Source organism: Tachypleus tridentatus, chromosome 7, assembly GCF_004210375.1.
Source record: "Tachypleus tridentatus isolate NWPU-2018 chromosome 7, ASM421037v1, whole genome shotgun sequence".
Taxonomy (NCBI): Eukaryota; Metazoa; Arthropoda; class Merostomata; order Xiphosura; family Limulidae; genus Tachypleus; species Tachypleus tridentatus.
In genome coordinates, this window is record NC_134831.1 from 169,198,895 (window position 1) to 169,224,759 (window position 25,865).

General features: G+C 35.8%; 2 protein-coding genes across 2 annotated transcripts; one reads left to right on the plus strand and one right to left on the minus strand.

Moving 5' to 3' along the window:
- The first annotated feature begins 332 nt into the window (after nt 1-332).
- LOC143257858 (uncharacterized) lies at nt 333-10,758 on the plus strand. The gene is made up of 6 exons (XM_076516888.1): nt 333-461; nt 1,810-1,885; nt 4,635-4,678; nt 6,401-6,928; nt 9,095-9,289; nt 9,999-10,758. The coding sequence occupies exons 2-6, from the start codon at nt 1,828-1,830 to the stop codon at nt 10,128-10,130; spliced, it is 957 nt and encodes a 318-aa protein (XP_076373003.1). The 5' UTR covers nt 333-461; nt 1,810-1,827; the 3' UTR covers nt 10,131-10,758.
- Nucleotides 10,759-17,837: 7,079 nt separating this feature from the next.
- Nucleotides 17,838-25,228, minus strand: LOC143257191 (uncharacterized). Its single transcript, XM_076515557.1, has 4 exons — nt 25,112-25,228; nt 23,458-23,491; nt 21,128-22,428; nt 17,838-18,868 (listed from the first exon to the last, which is right to left on the minus strand). Exons 2-4 carry the CDS (start codon nt 23,480-23,482, stop codon nt 18,674-18,676), a joined length of 1,521 nt encoding a protein of 506 aa, XP_076371672.1. The 5' UTR covers nt 23,483-23,491; nt 25,112-25,228; the 3' UTR covers nt 17,838-18,673.
- Nucleotides 25,229-25,865: the final 637 nt, after the last annotated feature.

Here is a 25,865-nt window from a genome sequence, read left to right on the forward strand (position 1 = left end):
AGGACCGAAAACATTCGAAATAAATATCAGATTTGAAAACGACCCTCCGTCCCTCAGGGTAAAATCCTGAATGTTTTTACATACAGTCTTAGCTGACCTATAAAGATAGCCAACACTAATACTATAACAATAATTATAACTGCGTACATTCTTGTAAAGTGTCCGAGGTTTACAAAAAAACAAACAAATCAAGTTAAGACGTTAAGCCTAGTTAGTTTGCTGTGGTTTGTTAACTTGATAGATGACACGCCACTAGAAAATAAACCACGCCTTTCATTGGTATAAAGTTTTGGTAGATGCAAGTACAGTTGTTCATACATTTCATGAAAGTTAGCAAGTGGATGTTTAGTGTGAAAGTTTGCGTCGTAAATCAGAGGAAAACTTTTGTGTTTGGTGCTTTGTAATCAGATCGATTTGTAAAATAACTAGCATTGTTTCAATCTGCCGGTTTACACCAACAGGTAGACTTTTCTATTATCTTTAATTATTATCCATTAGAAATAAATATTAAACTTATAATTGATTTAGTTTAAGTAAATCAAATCTAACTGCAACGAAGCATAGATTCATAAATTCAGTATTTTATACTGACGTGTTTGCGTCGTTATGTTTAAACAGAAATTTAAATACTCTCGAACAAACGGCGGTGTTTAGGTATCAGTTTTAAGATAAACTTTCCACTCCAGTGAAAGCATCTTCAGGATTGTGTCAGTGAAGTGGATAATTGGCTTAAACTGGAATAATATACATTCTTAAATTCCATGCTAATAAGCATAAGAAGTTTAATTATGTAATTTTACATGGAATTTTATGTTTGATCTCGTTTTTCTTAGAATATACATACACGACTGTGAAGCTCAGATCTTAGTGTATGCGCGAAATAATTCTTGTGCACCGTAACCGTGGATGTCAAAGCTTCACATAACACACAATAAGTGTGAGACACAACGTAACACACAGTGGATGTAGACAGATGTATTGTTTGTCACGAAATAATTTAAAGTATCGTCTTTTGGTGTACGTTAAAATTATTGTAATGCGTATATCAAAATTTAATTTTATAAATGTTAGTTAACATTAGTAATTTTACTAAAAATACCACCTTACTGTAGGAATAATCCATTACGTGTCTTGACACTCACAGCTGATTGATTCGATTAACGTGATTTTTGGCAAGTCGAAACTTTATACCGAATGGTGTAGGGATCGAGAAAAGGGACAACAACACCCTAAAGCTTTTCCAGTTTTATGTTAAATTTTAACTTTCATATGAAGGAAACAAATACTTAATCAACGAAATCGACAATATTAACTTCCATAAAGCAGAATATGCAATTAACACCTAATGAAGTCGTTAGGGATTTAATAACAAAAGAAAATGAGAAATGACATCTAACTTTATCTGTTATGCTATTTCTGCTTCCAAAATAGGTTGTTAGGACTGTTTGTTTATTGATATGAATTATGTTGATTTAAATTTCACTTGTTAAGCTAACTGTCTCAAGTAATTTAATTGTATATCTCCATCTTCATGTGTATTCAGGAGGTCTCAGTTAGAAGTTTTAAAAATAACTGAAAATTAATACTGTTGAATTTAGTTACTTAATACATTTCATCGCTTAAGAATAGTAACTGAGATATATTTCAAGTGTGAAACGTAATTTACTCCAAGCGGATTGCTAAAGAGTTAATTTGGTTTACGTTTGAGATTATCATTTTAACATGGGGTTAATCTTATTTGTAACGTACTTACTAATTTACCATCTGATTATTACCGTACTAATGTATCATGTTTTATTTTTGTTCCAGGTACATGTTGGTAAGAAAATGACCTTCGGGCTGGTGCTGAGAACTGTTCCTGTATTGGTGCTTGTTGTATCACTCTGTGAGTAACAAGGAAACAAAATATCCACTTTATATTATCATTCATTATATTGTCAGTGTTATTATTATTGATGTTTCAATGCTATTATATCGTGATTTATATTATCAGTATTGCTATTATTAATGTTTCAATGCTGCTATATCATTGTTTATAGTGTCAATGTTGCTATTATTGTTGTTTTAACGGTGTTGTATTATTGTTTATAGTGTCAATGTTGCTATTATTGTTTATAGTGTCAATGTTGCTATTATTGTTGTTTTAACGGTGTTGTATTACTGTTTATAGTGTCAATGTTGCTATTATTGTTGTTTTAATGGTGTTGTATTACTGTTTATTTTCACTTATTCTTGATTATAAAAATGTCTGGAGTTACAAAAGTGTTAAAGCTAAATTTTTCATTTCTTACTATTACTTATCGATTTTTAAAAGTAATTAACTGTTTTAATGATTTTATTAAGACTTATTGACGTTTAATGTTTATTCAGATGATATTAAGCAAGAAGAGCCTGATATTTGACCTAAAATTGGTAAAATTCGAGTTGTCGGTGTTAGGGACAGCTATGTTCAGACAGCCCTTTGCTTTATTTATGAACTTCGGAGTTATGTGGTTTCCATGACGACTAACTGGTTTTAGTCGTCTCCATGTTTACCTGTAGAAAGAAGTGTTACACACGTAAACTACCTTGTATTTAATTCTTCTGAAACCAAATGAGAGATTTAGACAACAGAACCAGCAATATTTCTGTACTCTTACCTTAGTAAGGCACTCTAAGGAATTTTTTTCTTCAAATTCTTAGGCCTCGCATGACCTTATGGGTAGGACGAGCATAGAATAGCATTATCAGTGGTTAAGGGACTCGATTTGCAGATTGCGAGTCATGAGCTCGAATTGCCTAATATGCTCGTCCTTTCAGGTATGGGGGCATTGTAAAGTAATGATCAATCCCACTGCTCGCTGGTACCTAAGTAGCTCAAGATTTCGTGGTTAGTGGTGTTGACTAGCCTTCCCTCAAGTCTATCATCTCCCAGTTATGGACAGCTAGTGCAGCTGGACCTGACGTAGACTTGTGTGAACCAGAGAAACAAACAAATAAAATTAAACACTACCTGAACCTGAAGCAACACATGAAACGTAACACTTCCTGAACCTGAAGCAACACATGAAACGTTGTACACTACGATAGTTCTAATGATTTCATGAAGTATATTTTATCATCTGCTAGACTTTATGTAGCTAGTTTTGTTTTCGGTTTCCCTTACCTAACTTCATGAATAGTTTACACCGCAGAAAGTATAATTTGTATGTAAATATCCACTACATAAAATATAAGACTAACTGAACAAGTTATAGACAGAGAGAAAAACACTAGCTAAATTTCGTGAAGAAGCAAGGCTACCCTCTATTTATTTGTCTTTGTTTACTGTATAATTCTACTACTTAACACTGAAGTTATCATTGGTCCTTATGTATGTTTTATAGACTATCATTCTTCATAACTAGCACTTTCATTTGTGATAAAAGGTGGCGCTATGTTTACAAGACAGTTGCATATAAAATGGGTTTAATATTAAATAAAATCTGGAATACAGGTACAGTTATTTTAATGGAACATCACTGGCCAAATTAACTACTTCAAAACTAGATAATGTCGATTTCTTACAAAGTAAAGTATGTTATTTATCTTCTCCAACTATGAAGCCGCCTCGAAACATAGAAATTAAACAAATTTGCTGTGTCATTTTGGCCTGGCATGGCCAGGTGGTTAAGGCACTCGACTCAAAATCCGAAAGACGCGGATTCAAATCCCCGTCACACCAAACATGCTCGCCCTTTCAGCCGTGGTGGCATTATAATGTGACACTCAATCCCACTATTCGCTGGTAGAAGAGTAGCCCAAGGGTTGGCAGTGGGTGGTGATGACTAGCTGCCTTCCCTCTAGCCTTGGCCCGGCAGGGCCAGGTGGGTTAAGGCGTTCGACTCGTAATCTGAGGGTCACTGTTTCGAATCCTGGTCGCACCAAACATGCTCGCCCTTTCAGCCGTGGGGGTGTTATAATGTGACTGTCAATCCCACTATTCATTGGTAAAAGAGTAGCCCAAGAGTTGGCGGTGGGTGGTGATGACTAGCTGCCTTCCCTCTACTCTACACTGCAAAATTAGTGACGGCTAGCGCAGATAGCCCTCGAGTAGCTTTGTGCGAAATTCAAAACAAACCAAACAAATTTTGTGTCATTTTTGCTTTGAGTTATTTTACACGAGTTCGTTTCGTTTAAAGAACCCACGTGAATCTCGACCTTCTCGTAATTATTCGTTGCGTTAAAGTCACGAATGAGGTAGTGGTTTCTATTTCAGTTTTCTTTTAGCATATTTACAGGTAATTCTTTAACTCAGATCTGATGTTGAAGGTAATGTTATGTTTCGTTCAAAAACTCCAAGAGCAATATCATTTGAATATTTTAACTTTAATATTTCAGTCAATGTAATAAAAGAAAGAATTTGGTATTATATAATTATAACAAATCGCTACACGTATAATTAATGTTTAAAAAATGTTTCTTATGAGTACTGTCTATTAAACGGCGCTAAATGAAAACGTTTACAAGTGTAGAAAGTCGTGAGAAACAGACGTAAAATTGAACTCAAATTGATAGAGAACGTACAATAAAAAACATTTAAAAAGATCACAGTTCAACGAAAATATTTTAGGGTTTGACATTTTTACTTTTTTGTTTTATTTAATTATCCATAGGCGTCGCCCCTAGAAATTGTTCAACAAAGAAATATTCGTCACTGGTAAGTTAACTCGGAGCATTTATCCCTAACTTGTTCTGGTTAGAACATGATTTTCACTGTTAAAACGTTTATCAATGTATATATGTATATATTGTCCAAGTTTATTGTACCTTTTCTTTTGAAACAAAAATTTGAAAGCAAGAATGTTTATTCTTGACTCTCTTCTACAACAAAACTGAACCCAAACAGTAAGACAGTCACATTTAGATGACAGTAAACACTCACACAAATACTAGTACAGTAGAGTTTTGTGACAATAAAATCTAGCCAAAACAGTTGAATTTTATAACAGTAAAAGATAATCAAAACAGTAGGACAATAATCTTAAGTAACAGTAGAAACTGTCCCCAAAAAATAAAACTAACCTAACAACAAATCAAGTATATTTATTCACTGATACTTAGTCATTTGTGTTTAGTTATATAGCTCTGAATATAAGCTCATAAAGAATTTGGAGTAGCCTGTTTGCCCGTGTATATTAAGACAAAATATTTATAATGATAAAAAGGCCCTTTATTTATGACGGTTTTTTGTTACGAATTTGAAAACAGAACAACATCATACTAATGTTAGAATCAGAGCCTTCTGTACAATGTCATCTGGTTGCTTTACAGAGAATTATAGCATGTGTACACGTGTAAGTCTAAGTTGTACTGATAAATAAACAACCAGAATCGTGACGCACATTTGACAAAAGCGGCAATTACTATAAATATCTCATATTAAAGTTAATAAATTATAACACTTTGTAAATACAATAACACTAATGTTAAAGGGATCATGTGATACGTAAAGGACATTTGTTATTTAATTTATTAAAAAAACTGAAACCTATCCATTTTTACAGCCCAGTGCTATAAATAACGTTTTGTACTAAAGTCTTGTTGGGTTTTATTTTAGAGCATAATGTGTGAATTTCTAAACGTAAAAACAAAAAATTATCACTTTTGTTGCCTCAAAGGACATTTGACTTTAAATCCACACTCATGTAAAATAGTAACTGTAGCCTGACGTGGGCAGGTGGGTTAAGACGTTCGACTCGTAATCTGAGGGTCGCGGGTTCGAATCCCGGTCGCACCAAACATGCTTGCCCTTTCAGTCGTGGGGGCGTTATATGTGACGGTCAATCCCACTATTCGTTGGTAAAAGTGTAGCCCAAGAGTTGGCGGTGGGTGGTGATGACTCGCTGCCTTCCATCTAGTCTTACACTGCTAAATTAGGGACGGACAGCACAGATAGCCCTCGATTTGCTTTGTCCGAAATTCAAAAAACAAACCATAGTGACTGTATTTTAAATACTGCCATACCGTATTATATGACTGTATCATATTGTTATTGCACAATTTGCAAACGAAGATACGATTATCATCATAAAGAACACGTCTCATATTTTCCAATAACTGAAACAGCAAGTCGATAATGGTAAGTTCTTGTAAGAAAGCCTTAAGCCTTGTCTTTAGGTGTAGTAATCAACATTATTTATAGGTGGAGCTGGACAAATACATATATAGGTTTTCGTTTCTTTAATGAAAGAAGAAACAAAAAATGCACTTTAGAAATCGTATGATCCCTTTCGTACTTTGCATTATTATTACAAACTGTTATTAGTTTTATTTTGAAATAGTGGTAACTATTGTTTAGCGTGCAAATCCTTTCATGTTTACTTTAAAACGTAATATTATTATCACTAAATGCTATTCTCAACATTTACATTCCATGCAGGAATCTAAAGAGAAGGAATTCAAGGACATTTATAGAAAGCTCTTCTTCTCCAGGCGCAACCGGAAATTTCCCATCATTCCTCCACGTCTTCCCTTCCGACCTGGTTCCAAGAACATCTCCACGTCAACGTCCACTACTACAACTGCGCCCTCTACCCTTAGTCCTAAACATCACACTGATGACGAAGATCCTTTTGAGATATCATCTTCAGTGGACAGTCCTGCTGTATTCTGGCCAGTCCGAAGAAAAATAGCTTCACGAATATTTAACCCTCCCACACCAACATCGACCACTACTCGTCCACTTTTAAAGTTGTTGCAGCCCAAACCAACAAGACCAGCTGTGTACAGTTTGTACGGTTTTGTGCCAGAACCATCAGTAAGACGGATAACAACAACAGAAGCACCGTCTTATGTTAAAGAGCTTTATAAGCTCAGGAATTCAAAAATATTATCTAAGAGAAAGCATAAGGTAACTTTTAGACTAAAATGGCAAATTCGGTGTGTAAATAGCACAGTGACTCTTAATGTGGACATTTGGATATGCAATATGTTACGTAACAGACTAGGGTGAAAGACGTAATGCCACAAATTAATTTACGAGTAAACAATATAAAGTTATTTCAATACGACACTTGAGCTTCTTCGCTAGTAACGACATTCCATAATTCCAATTTTATGTCATAAGATCAAAGCCCGGGATGCCCAAGTAACGAGGGCGCTCGACTCGTAATCGGAGGGTCACGGGTTCGAATCCCTGTCACACCAAATATACTGGCCCTTTCTACCGTTGGGGCGTTAAAAGAGTAGCTCAAGAGCTGGCGGTGGGTGGTGATGACTCCATGTCTTCTCTATAATCTTACACTGCTAAATTAGGGACGGCTAACGCAAATTGTCCTCGTGTGGCTTTTTACGAAATTCTAAAAGAAACCTATCAGATATTTGTCCAACCTAGGATATTTACGCTAATTATAAAATCAAATACTAAAATGTTAAAAACAAATCTTTAAAAGTGTAAAAATTAACCTATGTACTTTTCAGAAGGTTACATATGTATAATACGTGTAAACAGAAGAACTGGATCGATACATTTACGAAACAGGTCTCGAAGCAAGAAAGAGCGATCAACCTTACTGAAGTCAACAGAGAACTATTTGATTGTTTTATCACTGGAAATTCAGGTTCAGTGTTATTTAGATATGTTAGGAAATACCTGGCGGCGCCAGGATATTTTCGTTGGAGGGCTGAGGTAAACAGTAGAGGGGCTTCCCAAAATGCCATCAATATGAAGTATAAATAATTAAAGGGTAGTGATAATGTAAAATTTCAGGGCTAATTAGGGAACACAAACAATAGGGCATGTTGTAAAACTGTGGGTAGCTAATTGGAGTGAGCGGGGAGTGGTGTGCGGCTGGCATCTAGATCTCGATCGGGCTAAGCCGATCGTTAGCCGTACGTAGAGCGTACACCATGATCAGCGGCTTGGTGATCATACGCTTAAGGCGTTCGAGGCGGGAATCGCGTGCTCGAACAAAGCAAACCCGCGGCCTGGATATTGAATGGTCACAGTAGCACCAAAACAAAATGTCTAAATTACAGTTGACCTTCACAGAAAGGCTGGTTTCTTCATAAGTTCACATTATTCATACAGGCCAAACTGTGATTGTGATATTGTTCTTATTACCATAAGTGTGACAAGCACCTGCTACAATAATGCAACTTCTACATTACATTAAATTAGGCACTTCTAAATAGCCCAATGACAATATTAAAATTCATTCTAGAATTGTTTAGAAATATTATTTGGTTAGTTAACATGTAAGGTTGTTATCTAGTCATAAGTATAACATTAATTGGATTGCAAGTCACAAGCTTAAGTGTATTTCACAATCATCAGTACAATTTTGGATGGCTAATACACAATGCAAAATGATCTCACAGAGGACACAACACCAGCTAAATGCTTCATAGTTTTGACCTATACACAATACACATGCATGCTCTGTTTTACTTTTCAATAAAAGATAAATGAAATTAGTGAAACCTTTGGTTTATCAAGTAAAATCCCTGATGACCTGTTGTAACTTGAAATCAACGTGGTTGTCTAATCTTCGTCAAAGCTCAAGATAGAATGGCATTATACAGAGAGCGGCAATACAACGCATGAGTTTCAGTGCATTCAGTACGTTGCTATGGGATGCATGATACATACTTCCGTCTTGATGAAGACGTTGAGTTCTACAGATCTATGTGTCTTTGATGCTAATTGTTAAGCAACAACGACGATTGTGTTTTGCATATTTTATGAATATATGTAGGTAACAATATTGGGGGGATGAGGATGGGCTTGGCTCATTTTGGGGTGCTCAAGCCCCCCTTGGCGCCGCGCTACTGGTAAATAAATTACCAAACATAAAAAATACAGGAGTGTTAACAGAAATTAACAAGCGTAAGTTACCCGGCTTATTTAAACAACAAGAAATAACGAATTCTTTACTAAGTCTGTTGATCGTGGGATAACTTATGAAGAACCCAGAATACATTTAGGATTTTGGAGAAACAACTTAATACATCACGTTAGTTTTGATTAGTTTAAAATAACCTAAAGTAGTTCAATAAATTGTTTTAACAAAATTGCTGCAGAAAGGTTAAACTGACGGAAATAACAATAAAATATTTTTATTTTCTTTCTCAGGAATCATCAGAAACCCTCAACAAACTGAGGTCTAAGAATGTCATTTCAACTAAAAAATCTTTTAGAAGGTTCAGAGTTTATAGGAAGAAAGGAAAACCTGACAAAGATTACCCTATTTACAGTCACATTCCAAATACTGGATTTGTCTGTGGTGAGGTTCCAGGGAGATTTGCTGATCCGGAAACTGGCTGTCAGGTGGATTTAACATTCCTTGTACTGAATTTTTCGGCTCGGCTCGGCATGGCCAGGTGGGTTAAGGCATTCGACTCATAATCTGAGGGTCGCGGGTTCGAATGCCCGTCACACCAAACATGCTCGCCCTTTCAGCCGTGGGGGTGTTATAATGTGACGGTCAATCCAACTATTTGTTGATAAAATAGTAGCCCAAGAGTTGTCGGTGGATGGCGATGACTAGCTGCCTTCCCTCTAGTCTTATACTGCAAAATTAGTGACGGCTAGTGCAGATAGCCCTCGTGTAGCTTTGCACGAAATTGAAAAACAATCAAACAAACTGAATTTGTCTGTGATGAGGTTCCAGGAATATTTACTGACCCATAAAGTGGATGTCAAGTTCATATATTGATTCAGAAGTGTGTTGCTAAGTGGGTAATCCAAGTTTCCAGGTAGTTGTGATAACTCTGTAACGTATTGTAAAACAAAGATAATTTTTTAACCCAGAGTATATGGAGACATAGGTTTGTCTGTATCAGGCGTATTGTTGTTTGTTCGTAGCTGTACACTTTTCCATTGTGATTTTTCTTCCATAGCTTGACTGTGTTTTATGTTTTAAATGTTATTCATTATTCTAGTTAATATTCATCGTTACATATTCATGGAGGTCTTAATTATTTCTTATACAGAATAAAAGTTCTTAATACTAATCTTTATATACATTCCTTGGCAGGTTTGGCATCTGTGTCCTGGGGGCTACACTGTATTTCGACACAGTTTTCTCTGTCCAAATGGTACGATATTTAACGAAGAACGGGATATCTGTGACTGGTGGTATAACGTTCACTGCGAGCGTGTTTGTTGAAACTTTATAAAACGTCAACAGATGGCAATAGTGTCTAAGTGCAAAGCGATGGATATTATCCGAAGATTTCATTCTATCAGATTTGTAACATGCTAACCCACGTTGTGGCAGTTCGAGGATTATAAATGGATTTTAAAAGATATTAATTGTTCTAGTAAGCAGAAAATGTGAAACCAAAGGATTACATATTATTAAGATATTCATGTTTAGAAGGTTTAATTCTGTATATATTTACTTATCATTCACTCAATAGGTATATTTGTCATTATAAAGTATTATAGTCTAAATTTTTCAAACAGTTTAATCTTAACATATTTTAACTGGCTACATGTCACATCGCTTAGAAAGTAAAGTTTTATACTTAAATTATTCCATAACGTTTTTACGGGTATCTTTTGCTTTAGATACTTACAGTTTAATAAAGGTTGCTGAAATGTTTCCTATAGCATAAGTAAATCTTTTGGTCACTGACTAGAAAGTGAATGTTTTGTTTTATTTTAAAAGTTTACATTGTTGGGCGATTTTCGTTTCGAGTATTTAATAAAAAAAACAACATGAATTCCATTGCATTTCATGTTATCAAAAACGTTTTACACAGGTTAAGTGTGATATGCCGTCCATTCTACAAAGATTCGCCATATATTAACACAATTTGGAAGCCTCACTGCGTCGTTATAGTCCAAGTTGCTACGTCCAGTCATGCTCTATCTGACAATCGTACATTTCAACAATAGATCTGAAACGTATTCTCCACTTTAGAAGTCTCTGTCATAAGACTTGTTATATCCAAAATACACTAATCCTGCCTGATTGCTTTAGATAGTCTATTTAACACCAATCACACAATCTAACAGTCCACTCTCACAGAAATTCATAGACGCTAGGTCTGGTGATTTGGGCGATTTGTAATATTATGGAATAGCATGGATACCCGTTTTACGCTCTAGTCGCTGCAGGAATACGATGATAGTTTGCTTAACTGTCATGTTTTCAGAAAAATATCCTTATTGGCTATGTTGTGTACTGTTGTGTGTGGCACGTGAACAGCTTCTGCCACTGACATTTGAATTTGTGGATCCTTACTTGTCATAAGACGCCTCACTTTGGTTACTATGGCTAAGGTTCGATTTGTTGCAAGTCTCTTTCTCGATGGTCCTGAAACCTAAACTGATCCATACTCGTTTGTTTTCTACTGTCATTAAGTTAAAAGGGTATATTTGAACACATCTTTGACCTAAGTGCAAGAATATTTTGCGTTAAAAAGGGTTGATTAATATCTTTTCCAAGTGCAATCAGTTTCTATAGGCATTACACTATTTACAAAGCGCTAAACTTTTAAGTATGTATGTTTGATACATGGAATTCCATCGCATCTTTATATAGTTCGTGACTAACACGTGGGTTTCTGATTTGAATGTTGAAAATCGTTTTACTACAACTTACTTAGCTTTCTGTGTTTCTTCGTCTAAATGTTTTATAGCTTGTAAAAGTTTGCTAAACTAATGATGAGCCGAACGTTATAAGTCATGCTTTCTTGCGAACTCTATCTGAAACTATAATACCTCTTTCAAACAAACTCACTGAGCTCAAGTTAACTAATGACACAATAACTAGTCCTCTCTCTACTGATCAGTGTAGCGTAACTTGGGTCTTTATACTGTTCTAATACGTTTCTAAAGAAGCCCCAGTGGTATATCTATGGACGTTTCAATACCCGTAGTGGGCAGACCACAGATAGCCCATTGTGTAGTTTTGTGCTTGACTTCAAAACAAACTTCTGAAACAAAATCTAGAAAACTTTACCCTGCAAAAATAAAACAAACACACAAGTTGTAAAATAACTAACATAGTTATAAGTAACATCTTCTTGTTAAAAATCTCAGTGACCCGAGTTAAAATAGAACTGATAAAACCGTAGTGCGCCTGTGTTTTTTTTCTTCCTCTGAGAAACAAAGATTCATCTCTAATCTTTCCTGAAAAAATAACAGGGCCACGTGTTACGAGAAGCATATTATTTATATGCATATATTAACAGTGACATTTGCTAGCCAGGAGTACCGTTTACACTTTACTCTTCCTATGCGTTATTTCGAGTAATCAGGCTAACAGTAATATTCGGTATAATTTTTGTTAGAGAAATGTTTGTTGTTGCGAAGTTATAAGACGTGGAATTCTCAGTAAGATTAGTTTAAAACTAACACTTAAAACTAGATTTAAGTATCCTTGAACTCCAATCTAACCAGTGGGAAAGGAAACGATTTGTAAAATAGTCTTGCAACATTTTATCCGGACGTGCTTGAAGAAAACGTTTAATAAATTATTCGTTCTTGTTAACGATCGAGTTTTTCGTTTGCTGCAGGGTTGCTTCTCTCCAGCTTTTCGCTGTACCTGAACTTCAAAAGACCACTGCCAACGAGGATATTTAGAACAGACTCCAGTTACATAACTTTTCACATCCCGTAATGAAGTCGCATCAGACATTTTATTGATTACTTGGTACCAGCGAGCTGACAGTCTCAACAGTGGCGTCAGTTGCGTTTTCCTAATTTCGTCCTAAAAAACCCAACAAGAAACGATTTCAGTGTTTTTATTAGAAATGATTTTAGTGTTCATAATTAAAAACGATTTTAGTCTTTATAATCAGAAGTGACTCTCCCTGCTCTGTATGTAGTATAAATTCTAATCAACGACACCCTACTTGTATATGGCATGAATACTGGTCAACGATCCCTACTGTGTATCATACTATAATGCAACACTTACTTATATAATACTGAAAAAACCTTTTATTACGCGATGTGCAATCTCTGATTTTTTTTTTTATCCTGGGTGCATTTTTAGATTTGCAATAGGGGTCACGATTTTCCCGTTTTGCCTGCATGTTCCGTCGTGGAGAACTTTATTTTTCTCCATTCTCAGAGAGCAGATATGACGTCATGAAACGTCACATGCGGATCTAATGCATAGGCGCCATCTATATAAATATGATAGTACTGTCTGTTGCATGTCCATGTAAATACTTCGAAGGGCTTGGATGGATCTTCACCAAAATTTGTATGGAGTCTCATTAAGTCCATGGCGAAATAAAATTTTCAGTTTTTCATTTTGTTGTTTTTTATTATCGTTTTGCGGTTTTTTAACTACTACTTCGCCCATTATAATGGATCTTCACCAAAATTGGCGTGAAGAATTGTTGGGTCCTTGAGGAGATACATGTAAATTTAAGGTTTCAAATTTTATGTCTTGCTGTTTCAATGGACTTTTTTAATTATATATAAAGAAAACAACTTATCATATCCTAATATATCCTTTTATTAATCATGAATTTACATAACTTCTGTCCAGGAAGTAGTATCTAGTTGGTACCCCAGCTAGTATGGCATAAATATTGGTCACAAACCCCTACTGTCTATATGGTATAAATACAGAGTAACGATCCACTAGTGTGTATATAGTATAAATACGAGATTAACGACCCCTTACTGTGTATGTGGTATAAATACTGATCAGCGACCCCTACTGTGTATATGGTGTAAATACTTTGAAACAGACTGAATGTCATATCAATGGGATGAATGAATTTCAGAGACCTCAAGGATGAAGCATAGCTTTCTCTACTTTACAAATGCTGACTAGGTCAGCTAGTGAACAACACTTACAACATCTCAAATAGTTATAATTGTATGGTTGGAAAAGGTCTCACATGACATCAGTCCTATAGAGAATCACAGCATAAAACAAAACGTAGATCTCATTAACAGATTGTTACGTTGTATTTGGGAGACAGATATTCTGCTCATATTCTTTTCTCTTCATCAAAGTCCAACTCTTGACCGAGTTAATCATGATCTTTGATGGTATATTTTGAAGATATATGGACTTATGGGTATCTTTATTGTATATATTAAAGGCATGTATCGTAATTTTTCCGGTAAGGTACTGGTTTTTTAACTGATTCGATTCCTAAAGGTACTTGACAAGGTTGTTCTCCTTCACGTATTGTCCTCTTTGTTTCAATTTTGAAGTATTTTGTCATAAGTACACCACTCATGCAGATAATACGTATCTATTTGCCCACTATCATTACTGGGACACGCATAGGGATACAAATAAACTGTATTCGCGGCCAACTGGTTCCTGTTTAAACTTTCCAAAACCTGAAGCAACATTGGAAGGTTCTGCAGATGAAACTTTTAGTTTACAATGGACCCATGAGTTCAGGTGATTCAGTTCTCTTAGTAACAATAACAGCAGTTTGGAGTATTTCCAAAGGAAAACTGGGAGTATTATACTAAAACTTAAGTATCTTACTGCTAACATCTATTATTACTTATCTGCTAGTGAAATCATTGTCCCACCTATATGTGATACTTGGGACCAATGTTTACACTTGATAAAGAAACGGGGATGCAAGTCTGGGCTTGTTTCAGTGTTTCGTTTTCGTTGTAACTTAGCGTCAGAGATACCTGTAGCACGTTTAGTTTGTAATAAAAAATCATTCCAACGTGCTTAACATAAACAAAATGGAAAAGAGAAAGAAAAATTGTTTTCCAAGTACGTAAGATGGTCAATAGGGGGCTGAATGTTATTTCTTAAATGTAAATTGAGATTTTAATTTCTAAAACTGATTTACATGGTGAATCAATCAAACAACTACAATAACGTAGAACGTTTTAACCAAATACGGTTTTATGGACATCGAACTGGTGTAATCTGAGGGTCACTAGTTCGAATCCTTTCGCACTAAACATGCTCTTTTAGCCATGGGTACGTTATAATGTGAAGGTGAATCCCACTATTCGTTGGTAAAAGGGTACCCCAAGAATTGGTGGTGGGCGGTGATGACAAGCTGCCTTACCTCTAGTCCTACATCGCTAAATTAGGAACGACTAGCGCTGATAGCTCTCGTGTAGCTTTGCACGAAATTCAACAAAGAAACAAACCGAACTGGTGTTATATTTTAAGACATATTTTTTTTTTTGTAAATTCCATTGTTACAGGAAAAGAGAAATAACATGCTATCAATACTTACGTTTCCAGTTCTTACCGATAGTTTTCACAAAAAAGCACTAAGAGCGTATTTATTGCACCATAAAAAAGAGAGATTATTTAGAAATTTGTTTACATGCTTACTGGCTAAAAGTCAGTAGAATCAATAGACCCAATTGGATGGGTAACACATATACTGACATCGTAATTATAAAGTTTGTTTTTAATTTCGCGCAAAGCTACTCGAGGGCTATCTGCGCTCGCCGTCCCTAATTTAGCAGTGTAAGACTAGAGGAAAAGCAGCTAGTCATCACCACCCACCGCCAACTCTTGAAATACTCTTTTACCAACGAATAGTGGGATTAACCGTCACATTATAACGCCCCCACGGCTGAATGGGCGAGCATGTTCGGTGCGACCGGGATTCGAACCCACGACCCTCGGATTACGAATTGAATGCCTTAACACACTTGGCCGTGCCGGGCCCTCGTAATTATAAAAAAAATGGAACTAACTGATGTGTTGTAACATTGTCACGAAAGTGTCCCCTCTGGTAAGAAGTCTGGATACCGACTCCTGATGATTAGCTGATGGAGTCACGTGACATGTGTTGACACGGAATCTAGAAGTTTAAAGAGTTTAGACTCCAGTTGCTGCTACAGCGTTACGTTTACGGATTTACAACGCTAAAATCAGGGGTTCGATTTCCCTCGGTAGACTCAGCAGATAGCCTGATGTGGCTTTGCTATAAGAAAACACAACAACAACGGCTCCAGTTGCACTTCATTACACGTACGAAACTAATGAAGCACCACGTTACGTACTTAAAGCAATGTTTCCCCAGTTGCTCAGTTTACTTGTGCAAATGTAAATTAAAAGTCAGATATTTACTGTAACACTTAACAAGGAAGAGAAAAATCATGTAATGTTTTAATATTTGATCTTACGAGAATGTAAAGAAAAAGAAACAATAATTTATTATTGTTAATTATTCACCTGAACATATTGTTTAGAATGTTAACGAGAGAATGTAAAGTCCAGTATATCATTCGATCAACATTTGTCATTGAATTATAGAGGTTTAGGGGAATTCCATTCCTCGTTCTGACTGAATAAACAAAATTTCAAACCATCTTACGTATATCCATCCCGCCGACACTGTTCTAACCCTAACTGTATCCTTTCGATTTGCACCTGTCCACAGTCATTGATAAGGGATGGAATTCCCCTAAACCGGTATAATTCAATGACAAGTTCTTCATTGAGCGCCACATTTACTATTTCATTTTTTGCCAAATCTTATTAAGTGATTACTTCACAAGCGGTCGGATATTCTGAATCGCTGTTGAAGCAAAAATTTCATACAAATAAATACAATAAGTTGTAATTTATATGGTCTTTTCTTTACTGTACCCAGGAAGGAACTTTAGTTTGTAAATTAAATACTAATTTAATTAATGAGACAAGAAATTATGTCGACGATATAAGCCCAAATTGAACCGAAACAAGTCAAAACGGTCGTTGATAAAAATGTATAAAAGGTGTTATTGAATTAATATCCATGTTTGAGTTATTTTAACAAACATAAAACTTCTCCATTGTAGTTGGAATAATTTTTTATGAGTTTGATATTACGATTATATATGTTTTCCTCCAGATGGCATATTTTTGTTCATTCTAAACTTATTGTATAACCTAAAGCTACTACTGTTTTGTTTTTAGTTGCATCTTCTAGTAAAACTTTGTTCTTATTATGTATATTTTCCTTCTGCTAATAGTTTTCATCATTTAAACGTGATAATATTTTTACATGATAATTCGCAGCTTAATTGTTAGACAATTATTTATTTCAAAAATGGAAGTTATAAGATTATGCTAGTTAGTGTTACGAACACGACGTTTTGTACCTATCCTGTGACAGTACGAATATGTTTCTCTGAAATTTATTAATATTCATTTTACATCCAAGCATTTTCAAAGGGGCCTGGCATGACCAAGCACGTAAGGCGTGCGATTCGTAATCCGAGGATCGCGAGTTCGAATCCCCGTCACACCAAAGATGCTCGTCCTTTCAGCCGTAAGGGCGTTATAATGTGACGGTCAATCCCACTATGCGTTGGTAAAAGAGTAGCCCAAGAGTTAGCGGTGGGTGGTGATGACTAGCTGCCTTCCCTCTAGTCTTACACTGCTAAATTAGGAACGGCTAGCACAGATAGCCCTCGAGTAGCTTTGTGCGAAATTCCAAACAAACAAACATTTTCAAAGGTGTAGACTATAATACACTAAACATTTTTAAAAATAATTACATAAATGTAATTTATGTAAAAATTATTTATTATTTCTGCTAAAAGGTTGAGCATGTTTGGTGTGACGAGGATGCGAACCCGCGACTCTCAGATTACGAGTCGCACGCCTTAAAACGCTTGGCGATGCGGGGCCTTACATAAATGACCTCCAAAAACCAGCTGTTACAGCCAGAAATTCAGTACGATAAATATTTTAAGAATTTCACGAAATGTTGCTTAACTGCGACAAATGTCAAATGGCTGTCTTATTTTGAACATTGTTTGCAGCGCTTGGACTTTCCGCAACGCACATTTCCTATGTAAATAAATGACATAAAGGATGACGTTCACCTGAAAGCTCTCGGGTATAGAATTTTAAAAACTCTTTACCATTGATTACACAAAGTAAAATAAACAAGTTTTAGATGGCAGGTTGGTCTCTTCAATTATTTATTTTGATAGACAGAAAATGTAACATTGACCAGGTTACTCTGGTGATGCTGTTCATGTAGTACGACCATTTTAAACGGTTCTACAACTTGACATTGCAACATTATCAGATAATTTCGGAGCGACTGCATCACAATATTTGTGAATAGGGGTGGAAGTTTTTATTTTGGATGCAGATTTTCTGTAACACAACAACATATGAATGTAAAGGGTACATTTACAACTGGCTTTTTTTAATGATTTTTAAAAATGTTTTATTTAAATGTGTATTTTATTAACTTCTTTGATAGTTACGTTTTGAGTGTATGATACACATTAATAAAAATTCCGAAAGACGTAATCTTGAAGGTTACCTTCAATGACCTCAATAATCATGTCACAGGATAAACCCACAACGTTTCATTCCATACCACTGACAACTGTTTTCTCATACATTTCCATTTCTGAATTATTTGTCCATCAATGGACTTCTTAGCCTTCCAATCACTCATGCACAGTGCAATTGTTTACTCACTTATTAAAACTGATAACAAACAAAGATACCAGAATGAGAGTACTATATACGGTGTAAGTTATAAAGTTTCGACATGGTAGAAAATATGTAGACAACCTGGAAAACATAACTGATTGATATTGTTACAAAATCAACAGTTGTGAGTACAGAGTAACATAAGGGATACTACAAAACTGAATGAACTTTTAACGATATAGTGATTGTATAGAGTAACGTAAGAGATACGACAAAAATGAATGAGCTGGTGACAAAACAGCTATTGTATAGGGTAACACAAAATATATTATGGCATAAAAATATTTTTTCTAATTTCTTCGTCTCTCTTCTTTTGGTGGTTCAGGCGTCTTGTACAGTGCTGCATTCAGATTGTAATAATTGACAGATTTGGCACAGTCTACTTTATACCACCACTGACAAGAAAACTTAGCCTGGGAAAAGATGGTTCCATTCGGGCAGAGATAGCTATCTTGTATCCCACCAGCTTGACACATGTGCACCACCTAGTGAGAGCAATATAAACTTAGCCTAATCTTATATAAGATTAAAATACTATTATATTGGATTCAGACTAAGTAGTTTAGTAACACTGTTCACCTTATGTTGCTTAAACCTAACCCTATTAAAATGTTCAAACGTGTTATATCGCATCATGTTTAGTTTAACACATCGTATTCTCAAGACGGCTGGTATGGGTATTAAAACTTTAATTAAAATAAAGGACAGAACAAAATTTCGACCTTTTTCGGTTATCTTCAGGTTAACAAAAAGTTTAATACGTCATGTTACTTAAGCCTACCTCTATTAAGATTTATAAACCTTCGTTATTAAATCATTTTTAGTTTCACACGTCGTATTACTTAATCCTAGCCTTATTAAGTCACAGACTGTATTACTCAAATATAGAACCCCACGCTATTATAGCGGTATGCCTACGGATTTACCACGCTAAAATCAGGGATTCGATTCCCCTCGGTGGGCTCAGCAGATAGCCCGATGTGGCTTTGCTGTAAGAAAACACACACACACATTATTAAAATTTCGACCCATTAAGATTTTTCAACCTACCTTATCAAATCATGTTCAGTTTTACACATCGTATTTCTTAAGCCTAGCCCCATTAAGACTTTTAAACGTACCTTATCAAATCATGTTTAGTTTTACACATCGTATTTCTTAAGCCTAGCCCCATTAAGACTTTTAAACTTGCCTTATTAAATCATGTTTAACTTTACACGTCGCGTTACTTAAACCTAGTGTTATTAAACACTGTTAAAGTCTAGCTCCATTAAGATTATTCAACTCACTTTATCAAATCATATTTATTTTTACACATCATGTTACTTAAGCATAGCTTCATTAAGACTCTTCAACCTTTCTTATCAAATTATATTTAATTTCAAACCATATGCTCTTTGAATGGATTATTCAATTATTCAACGCCTGTTACACGATAGTCTAATCTTAAATGTAATGTTTAATTTAAATATAAAGCGATAAAACTAACTTAGTTGAGTTTTATTTTTCATCTTACCCATGTTCAGGTAGTATAATGAAGTACTATTATGGAAGACGCATAATAACAAATAGACACATCCTAAAAACATGGAAGTACAATTTTCTTTGTTGATTAGTTGATATAAGAGTTTTCGCACAAATCTGCCAGAGGGAAGGCAGCAACACACACATCTAGTGTTTGTGCTTTTCTCATTTGATCAATTATTGGAATTTGACTGTCATTCTCATAACGCACCCATGACCTCACAGCGTGTATTGTGATAACATAGGTAGAAAAACACTAACTGGGAATTTTAACATTCGCAGTCTCAGCACATAAGAACCTAGGATACACCTGATCTACAGATAAGATACAAATACTCATTAGAATTAAATTAAAGTTTTGTCAAGTCTGTGCTTGCTAAACTTATTAGAGCAGTACAGCGGTTTACCAACCTTGTCTTGTCTTGTTAGAGCAGTAAAACAGTTTACAAACCCTGTGTTGATCTTGTTAAAGCAGTACAACGATTTACCAATCTTGTGTTGTCTTGTTAGAGCAGTACAACAGTTTACAAACCTTGTCTTGTCTTGTTAGAGCAGTACAGCGGTTTAACAACCTTGTCTTGTCTTGTTAGAGTTGTACAGCGGTTTCCCAACCTTAAGTTGTCTTGTTAGAGCAGCACAGCGGTTTCCCAACCTTATGTTGTCTTGTTAGAGCAGTACAGTGGTTTCCCAACTTTATGTTGTCTTGTTAGAGCAGTACAACGGTTTAATGATCTTATGTTGTTTTGTTAGAGCAGTATAGCGTTGTACCAACCATGTGTTGGTCTTCATTAAGTGACTTTGTGAAGATTCACTGAAACGAGTAGAAGCGCTGTTCTTATCTATATGGAAATAGAAAATTGTGAACGTAGTTTTAATGAAGTTTGAGTATACGTTATTAGTTAATGTAAGCTCCTAATGTCACTGAGATTTTTTTCAAAAGTATATCTTTGCTGGGAAACATCGATGCATTGGGTATTAGTCCCTATGAGTTAAAAGGACATTTTAACTTGCCTCAGATCTACCCATTCCCCTCCACAACAATAGAAATGTAAGACTGCGGACTTATAACTCTAAAAATTGGATTTTAATCTCTAGGGTGTAGCTATGATTTTCGGAATAAATAAGTAACCTGTTTCACAGATTATTAAATCCCGTCCTCACGTATTTCGCATTTTACTCAATTAAAAACTGGTTTCAGTTTTAGTTACTTTAATCCTTACCTGACAAGAAGTTTCTAAATCTGCGTAGTACCCGTTAAGTGGTTGTTTAAGACAAGAGAAAGATGTCCGTATAATGGTGTTTAACGTGGGGTAGTCCACTCCGGCCTCACCGGGTATTCCATCTCCATCTGTATCTGGAGGTAGCGAAGCCACAACCAAGTCTGCATCATAACTTTTCTCTTCAGGCTGTGTCTCCATTGTGGACCTCGCTGGAGCCAAAGGATGACTTGGAGGTGCAGTTCTTCCACCAGATCTGGAAGGACGACTAGAAGGTACGTTGTACTCTTCGGTTATAGATGTCTGAGGTCTTAGTCTGCGTCTTCTCTGTCGTTGTCGTCGTTTGTTTCTGGCTATGCTAACTGGCCGTCTTCGAAGTACTGAAACATCTTCTGGGCGGTTATTATATTGCGAGTAGGAGTTGGTAATCTGCCCATATACAGGTTGTCGTGGAAATGTCATTATTTGCTTTGCTGACTCTTTTTGTTGCTTCTGTGACTCTATAACACTTCTCTCGAGTTCAGCATATAGTTCTTCAAGAGATTCACTTCCTTGACCATTGACAGTGGAGGCGGGTTGGCTAGAGGATTGAGGCTCACGGACGGGTTCCTCAAAGGCTTGATGGCTGCGAATCTTTTGAACACGCATGTTGTTATACTGTAATTCATTAGTGTATATCCGTTGCTGAGGTTGAGGAGCCTGTCTATGTTGGTTGTTATTGTGTTGGCGAGAGTAAATGTCAGGTTGTTGGCGATGTGGAACAGGCTGAGTGTATGTACGTTGCTCTTGGGAACGAGTTTCGTCAGGAGGAACATAGAAGGATTCCAGATGCTGCTGTTCTCTTTGTTGTTTGTGGTACTCATCGACACGTCTTTCTAAAGAAGCATATATTTCTTCCAGTGACGGTCCTCCTCTTGACGTTGTAGATGCTGGAAGACCTGCCTGCTGGGGTTCACTGGGAGCCTGTAATTGTCTGAAAGATGCTACAGGTGGAGCTGGTGAACGGACTGGAGGAGATGAAAGTGGTAATCGTTGGGCCTCATAATGCTGAGAAGGTAAATTTTGGCTTGTTTCGGGTTGTATTGGTGGATCTTGGGTCTCAGAATTTTCCTGAGAAGAACTACGTTGTGTCGAAGGAGATCGATTAGCTGGTTGTGGAGAAAATACATTCGGACTTACGGCTGATGGTTGCTTGTACACGTAAGCACTGGGGTCAAACAAATTATTGAGACGATTTGGTGTTCTGTATTGTTGATTCTCATGCAAATATACATAGCCTTGACCCACAACACTGACCACTAAACCTAGTGGGTAAAATGATAGTTAAAATAGTCTCGATAACACTAGTTACTAAATCTCACAAAAGAGATAAGTATTTTTCACAGTGATGTTTAAATTTGATAATAACTGTTGTTAGGCCTAGCAGAAGAAACATTTGCTAGAAATTGACAATAATTGCTGCTAGAACTATGTAGAAGAAATATTTGTTTAAATTTAATAATACTGGTTGCTAGGTGCAGTAGAAGAATTATTTGCTAAAATTTGGTGATAGATTCTGCCAGGTAAGACAAACGACACGTGAGTTATAATAGTATTGATATGAAATGGCTGCCACTATTTGCTGTCATTTTAATGCCACAAATACAGAAATTTCTCATAAACGTTTATTAAATACCTAAAGCCAACAAGTATCTGAAGTTAAATAGATTTTTATAAGAAATAATTCTGAAACATCATTCCTATAAAATACTCTCTCTTACGTGTAAGTACGTTTAAACAACAGTACGCTAGGTCATCTATGGTAATGAGAAATATGACTTAGAAAGTTCTTATCTTTATAGACAAGTAAAGTATGCGTGAGAAACATATTTACACTATCATGAGATGTCTGACAGAAAAGGCTGTTCTATGTAAAATAATGTAAAGTATGACAGAAAAGGCTGTTCTATGTAAAGTAATGTAAAGTATGACAGAAAAGGCTGTTATATGTAAAGTAATGTAAAGTATGACAGAAAATGCTGTTCTATGTAAAGTAATGTAAAGTATAACAGAGACGGCTGTTTTATATAAAGTATGACAGTGTGTGTGCGTTTTTCTTATAGCAGTTAGTTGATTTTATTTGTATTATGTCGTATTTAAACTCTGTTGACGCTAATTCTAGTTTGTACATAGTACCTGGAATTGTTATTTGATTTTTAAGTTCATCGGAATCAATACCGTTCAGATAAAAAGCAAAAATGAAATGTCCAAAAATATCTATTCTCTTTGTCTGTTTTATTTGGAACTGATAGATGCTCAAACTGGTAAAAAATGTTTAATAACAATTCCCTTACCGACGAGAAGGAGGACTTTCTTCATGGTATCGAACTGTAAGAAAGCAAAGTCATCTTATTGGCAAGAAACATTAACACAAATATAGGTAAAACATATGTAGTGTTAAAACATGTGATAAATTAGATTATTGTGAACATACTCGATGTAATATAACTCATAATTTTAAAGACAACGTAAGAATAATTGAATATTTACAGAACTCATGATCTGAGCCTTAACCAATCACAGCACATTTGAAAGTGATAAGACATAAATAATTATTAATCGTGATACATTTAAACAATTAAAAGTAAGCTACCAAACGTGTAATGCTTTTGGAACAGTTTTTATATTTGATTTAGGAGCGGAGATAGAACGTTATTCTAAATTAGGGAGTGCTAGCGCAGATAGCTCTCAAGTAGCATTGCACGAAATTCAAAAAAAAAACAACCAAACAAGCCAATTCAATGAGTACCAACAATTAAAACACCCCAGCAAGAACCGATTTGTTGTGTATTTCACAGGAGTGAAAAGAAAAGAAAAAACTTTTTCAAAATTTAATTTTTGTTGATACAATGACTGAAAAACTCGCAAAATCAACTCTGTCTCTTTCTAAGCCCTAGTTTAGTGCTGTTAAATATTAAGATATAACACCCCGGCTAACACATCTAACATATATGTAAGTGCAACAAAGCTGTCTTCACACCTAATAATACTTAAATACACCCAATCAGAACAAGTTAGTTCCTTAAGGCGAAACTAGACTTCAACTTGGTAATGAGTATAGCAAATTAAAAATAGTTTTCTTCTTAGCTCCTTACTTATTAAGATCATAATACATTGTCTCTTCAACACGTATCCTCTGTATTAACGATATTTTCGGATGTTATTTTACCTGATTTATACATGGATGTAACAAAGCTACTATGATATTCAACAAATTCTTGAATACGATGAAGCTTTATTTTTATTTTTTGTTTAATTTCGCGCAAAGCTACTCGAGATTTGTTTGTTTGTTTTTGAAATTTCGCACAAAGCTACTCGAGGGCTATCTGTGCTAGCCGTCCCTAATTTAGCAGTGTAAGACTAGAGGGAAGGCAGCTAGTCATCACCACCCACCGCCAACTCTTGGGTTACTCTTTTACCAACGAAAAGTGGGATTGACCGTCACATTATAACGCCCCCACGGCTGGGAGGGCGGTCATGTTTGGCGCCATTCGGGCGCGAACCCGCGACCCTCAGATTACGAAAGCGCACGCCTTAACGCGCTAGGCCATGCCAGGCCTGCTACTCGAGAGCTATCTGCGCTTGTCGTCCCTAATTTAGCAGTGTAAGACTAGAGGGAAGGCAGCTAGTCATCACCACGCACCACCAACTCTTGGGCTACTCTTTTACCAACGAATAGTGGGATTGACCGTTACATTCTAACGCCCCACGGCTAAAAAGCGAGCATGTTTGGTGTGATGGGGATGCGAAGCCGCGACCTTCAGGTTACCAGTCGCACACCTTAACCCACCTGGTCATGCCGGGCCTACGATAAAGCCTAACAACTACTCAAACTTAACAAGACTTTTGTATTGTCCAATATTTGATCATATATAAGTTGTTATTAGTTTATTTATTCCCAAAGTACTATTCTATATTACGTTCAGTGAATCATACCAAACATCTCACCTGATATGCCGAACGATAACCAACTCTTCCTTCCAGAAATATGTCCCATCCACTATGACTCTACTCTTTTATACCGTTCTAGACTTTGCTGTGCTATTTTTCAAGGTTTCAAGTTTCTCTCACCTGTCCTTGTGGACTCAAGGTTTCTTCCGTGGAATCCGGGTTAGACCTGAGGGACTAACCTTGCAGCTTACTTGAGCCATCACTTCATCCTAATTCACTACAAGTTTACCAGTTCGTCATCGCAAAAACAGAGAAACAAACAACTTCTAAAAAATCCAACACACCTTTTCAAGAACATCAATTAAAACGAGTTTGATAAATGAATAATTAAACGACTTTTTTCAAAAATATTCTTATAATTGTTGTATATGGTACATTTAATGGGAGTAGTTATCAAACGAAAGTTAATATTGTTACGGTTGTTGTAATACAACTGAGTTAAAATTTGAATCGTTACGATAAACACAAAAGAAAGTTAGTATATGGTCTACTTAATGGGAGTATTGTTATCAAATGTGTGTGTTTTTCGTATAGCAAAGCCACAAAGGGCTATCTCCTCAGCCCAATGAGGGGAATCGAACCTCTGAGTTTAGCGTTGTAAATCCGGAGACATACCGCTGTACTAGCGGGGGCATATGTTACCAAACTTCTGGAACATATATTCAATGTATACTAGCATTTTATCAAGACAAATAAATTTATTAAATACTCTAATCAAATCAAATATATTTTTGTTGTTTTTTTAATCAGT

Coding starts and splice junctions, on each gene's coding strand:
- LOC143257191 (XM_076515557.1), bottom strand. CDS start 23,482: ATGAAGAAAGTCCTCCTTCTCGTCG. Junction 22,429..23,457: donor GAAAGTCCTCCTTCTCGTCG/GTAAGGGAATTG, acceptor TTTACCCACTAG/GTTTAGTGGTCAGTGTTGTG. Junction 18,869..21,127: donor ATTTAGAAACTTCTTGTCAG/GTAAGGATTAAA, acceptor TGCTCTCACTAG/GTGGTGCACATGTGTCAAGC.
- LOC143257858 (XM_076516888.1), top strand. CDS start 1,828: ATGACCTTCGGGCTGGTGCTGAGAACTGTTCCTGTATTGGTGCTTGTT. Junction 1,886..4,634: donor GGTGCTTGTTGTATCACTCT/GTGAGTAACAAG, acceptor AATTATCCATAG/GCGTCGCCCCTAGAAATTGT. Junction 4,679..6,400: donor CAAAGAAATATTCGTCACTG/GTAAGTTAACTC, acceptor CATTCCATGCAG/GAATCTAAAGAGAAGGAATT.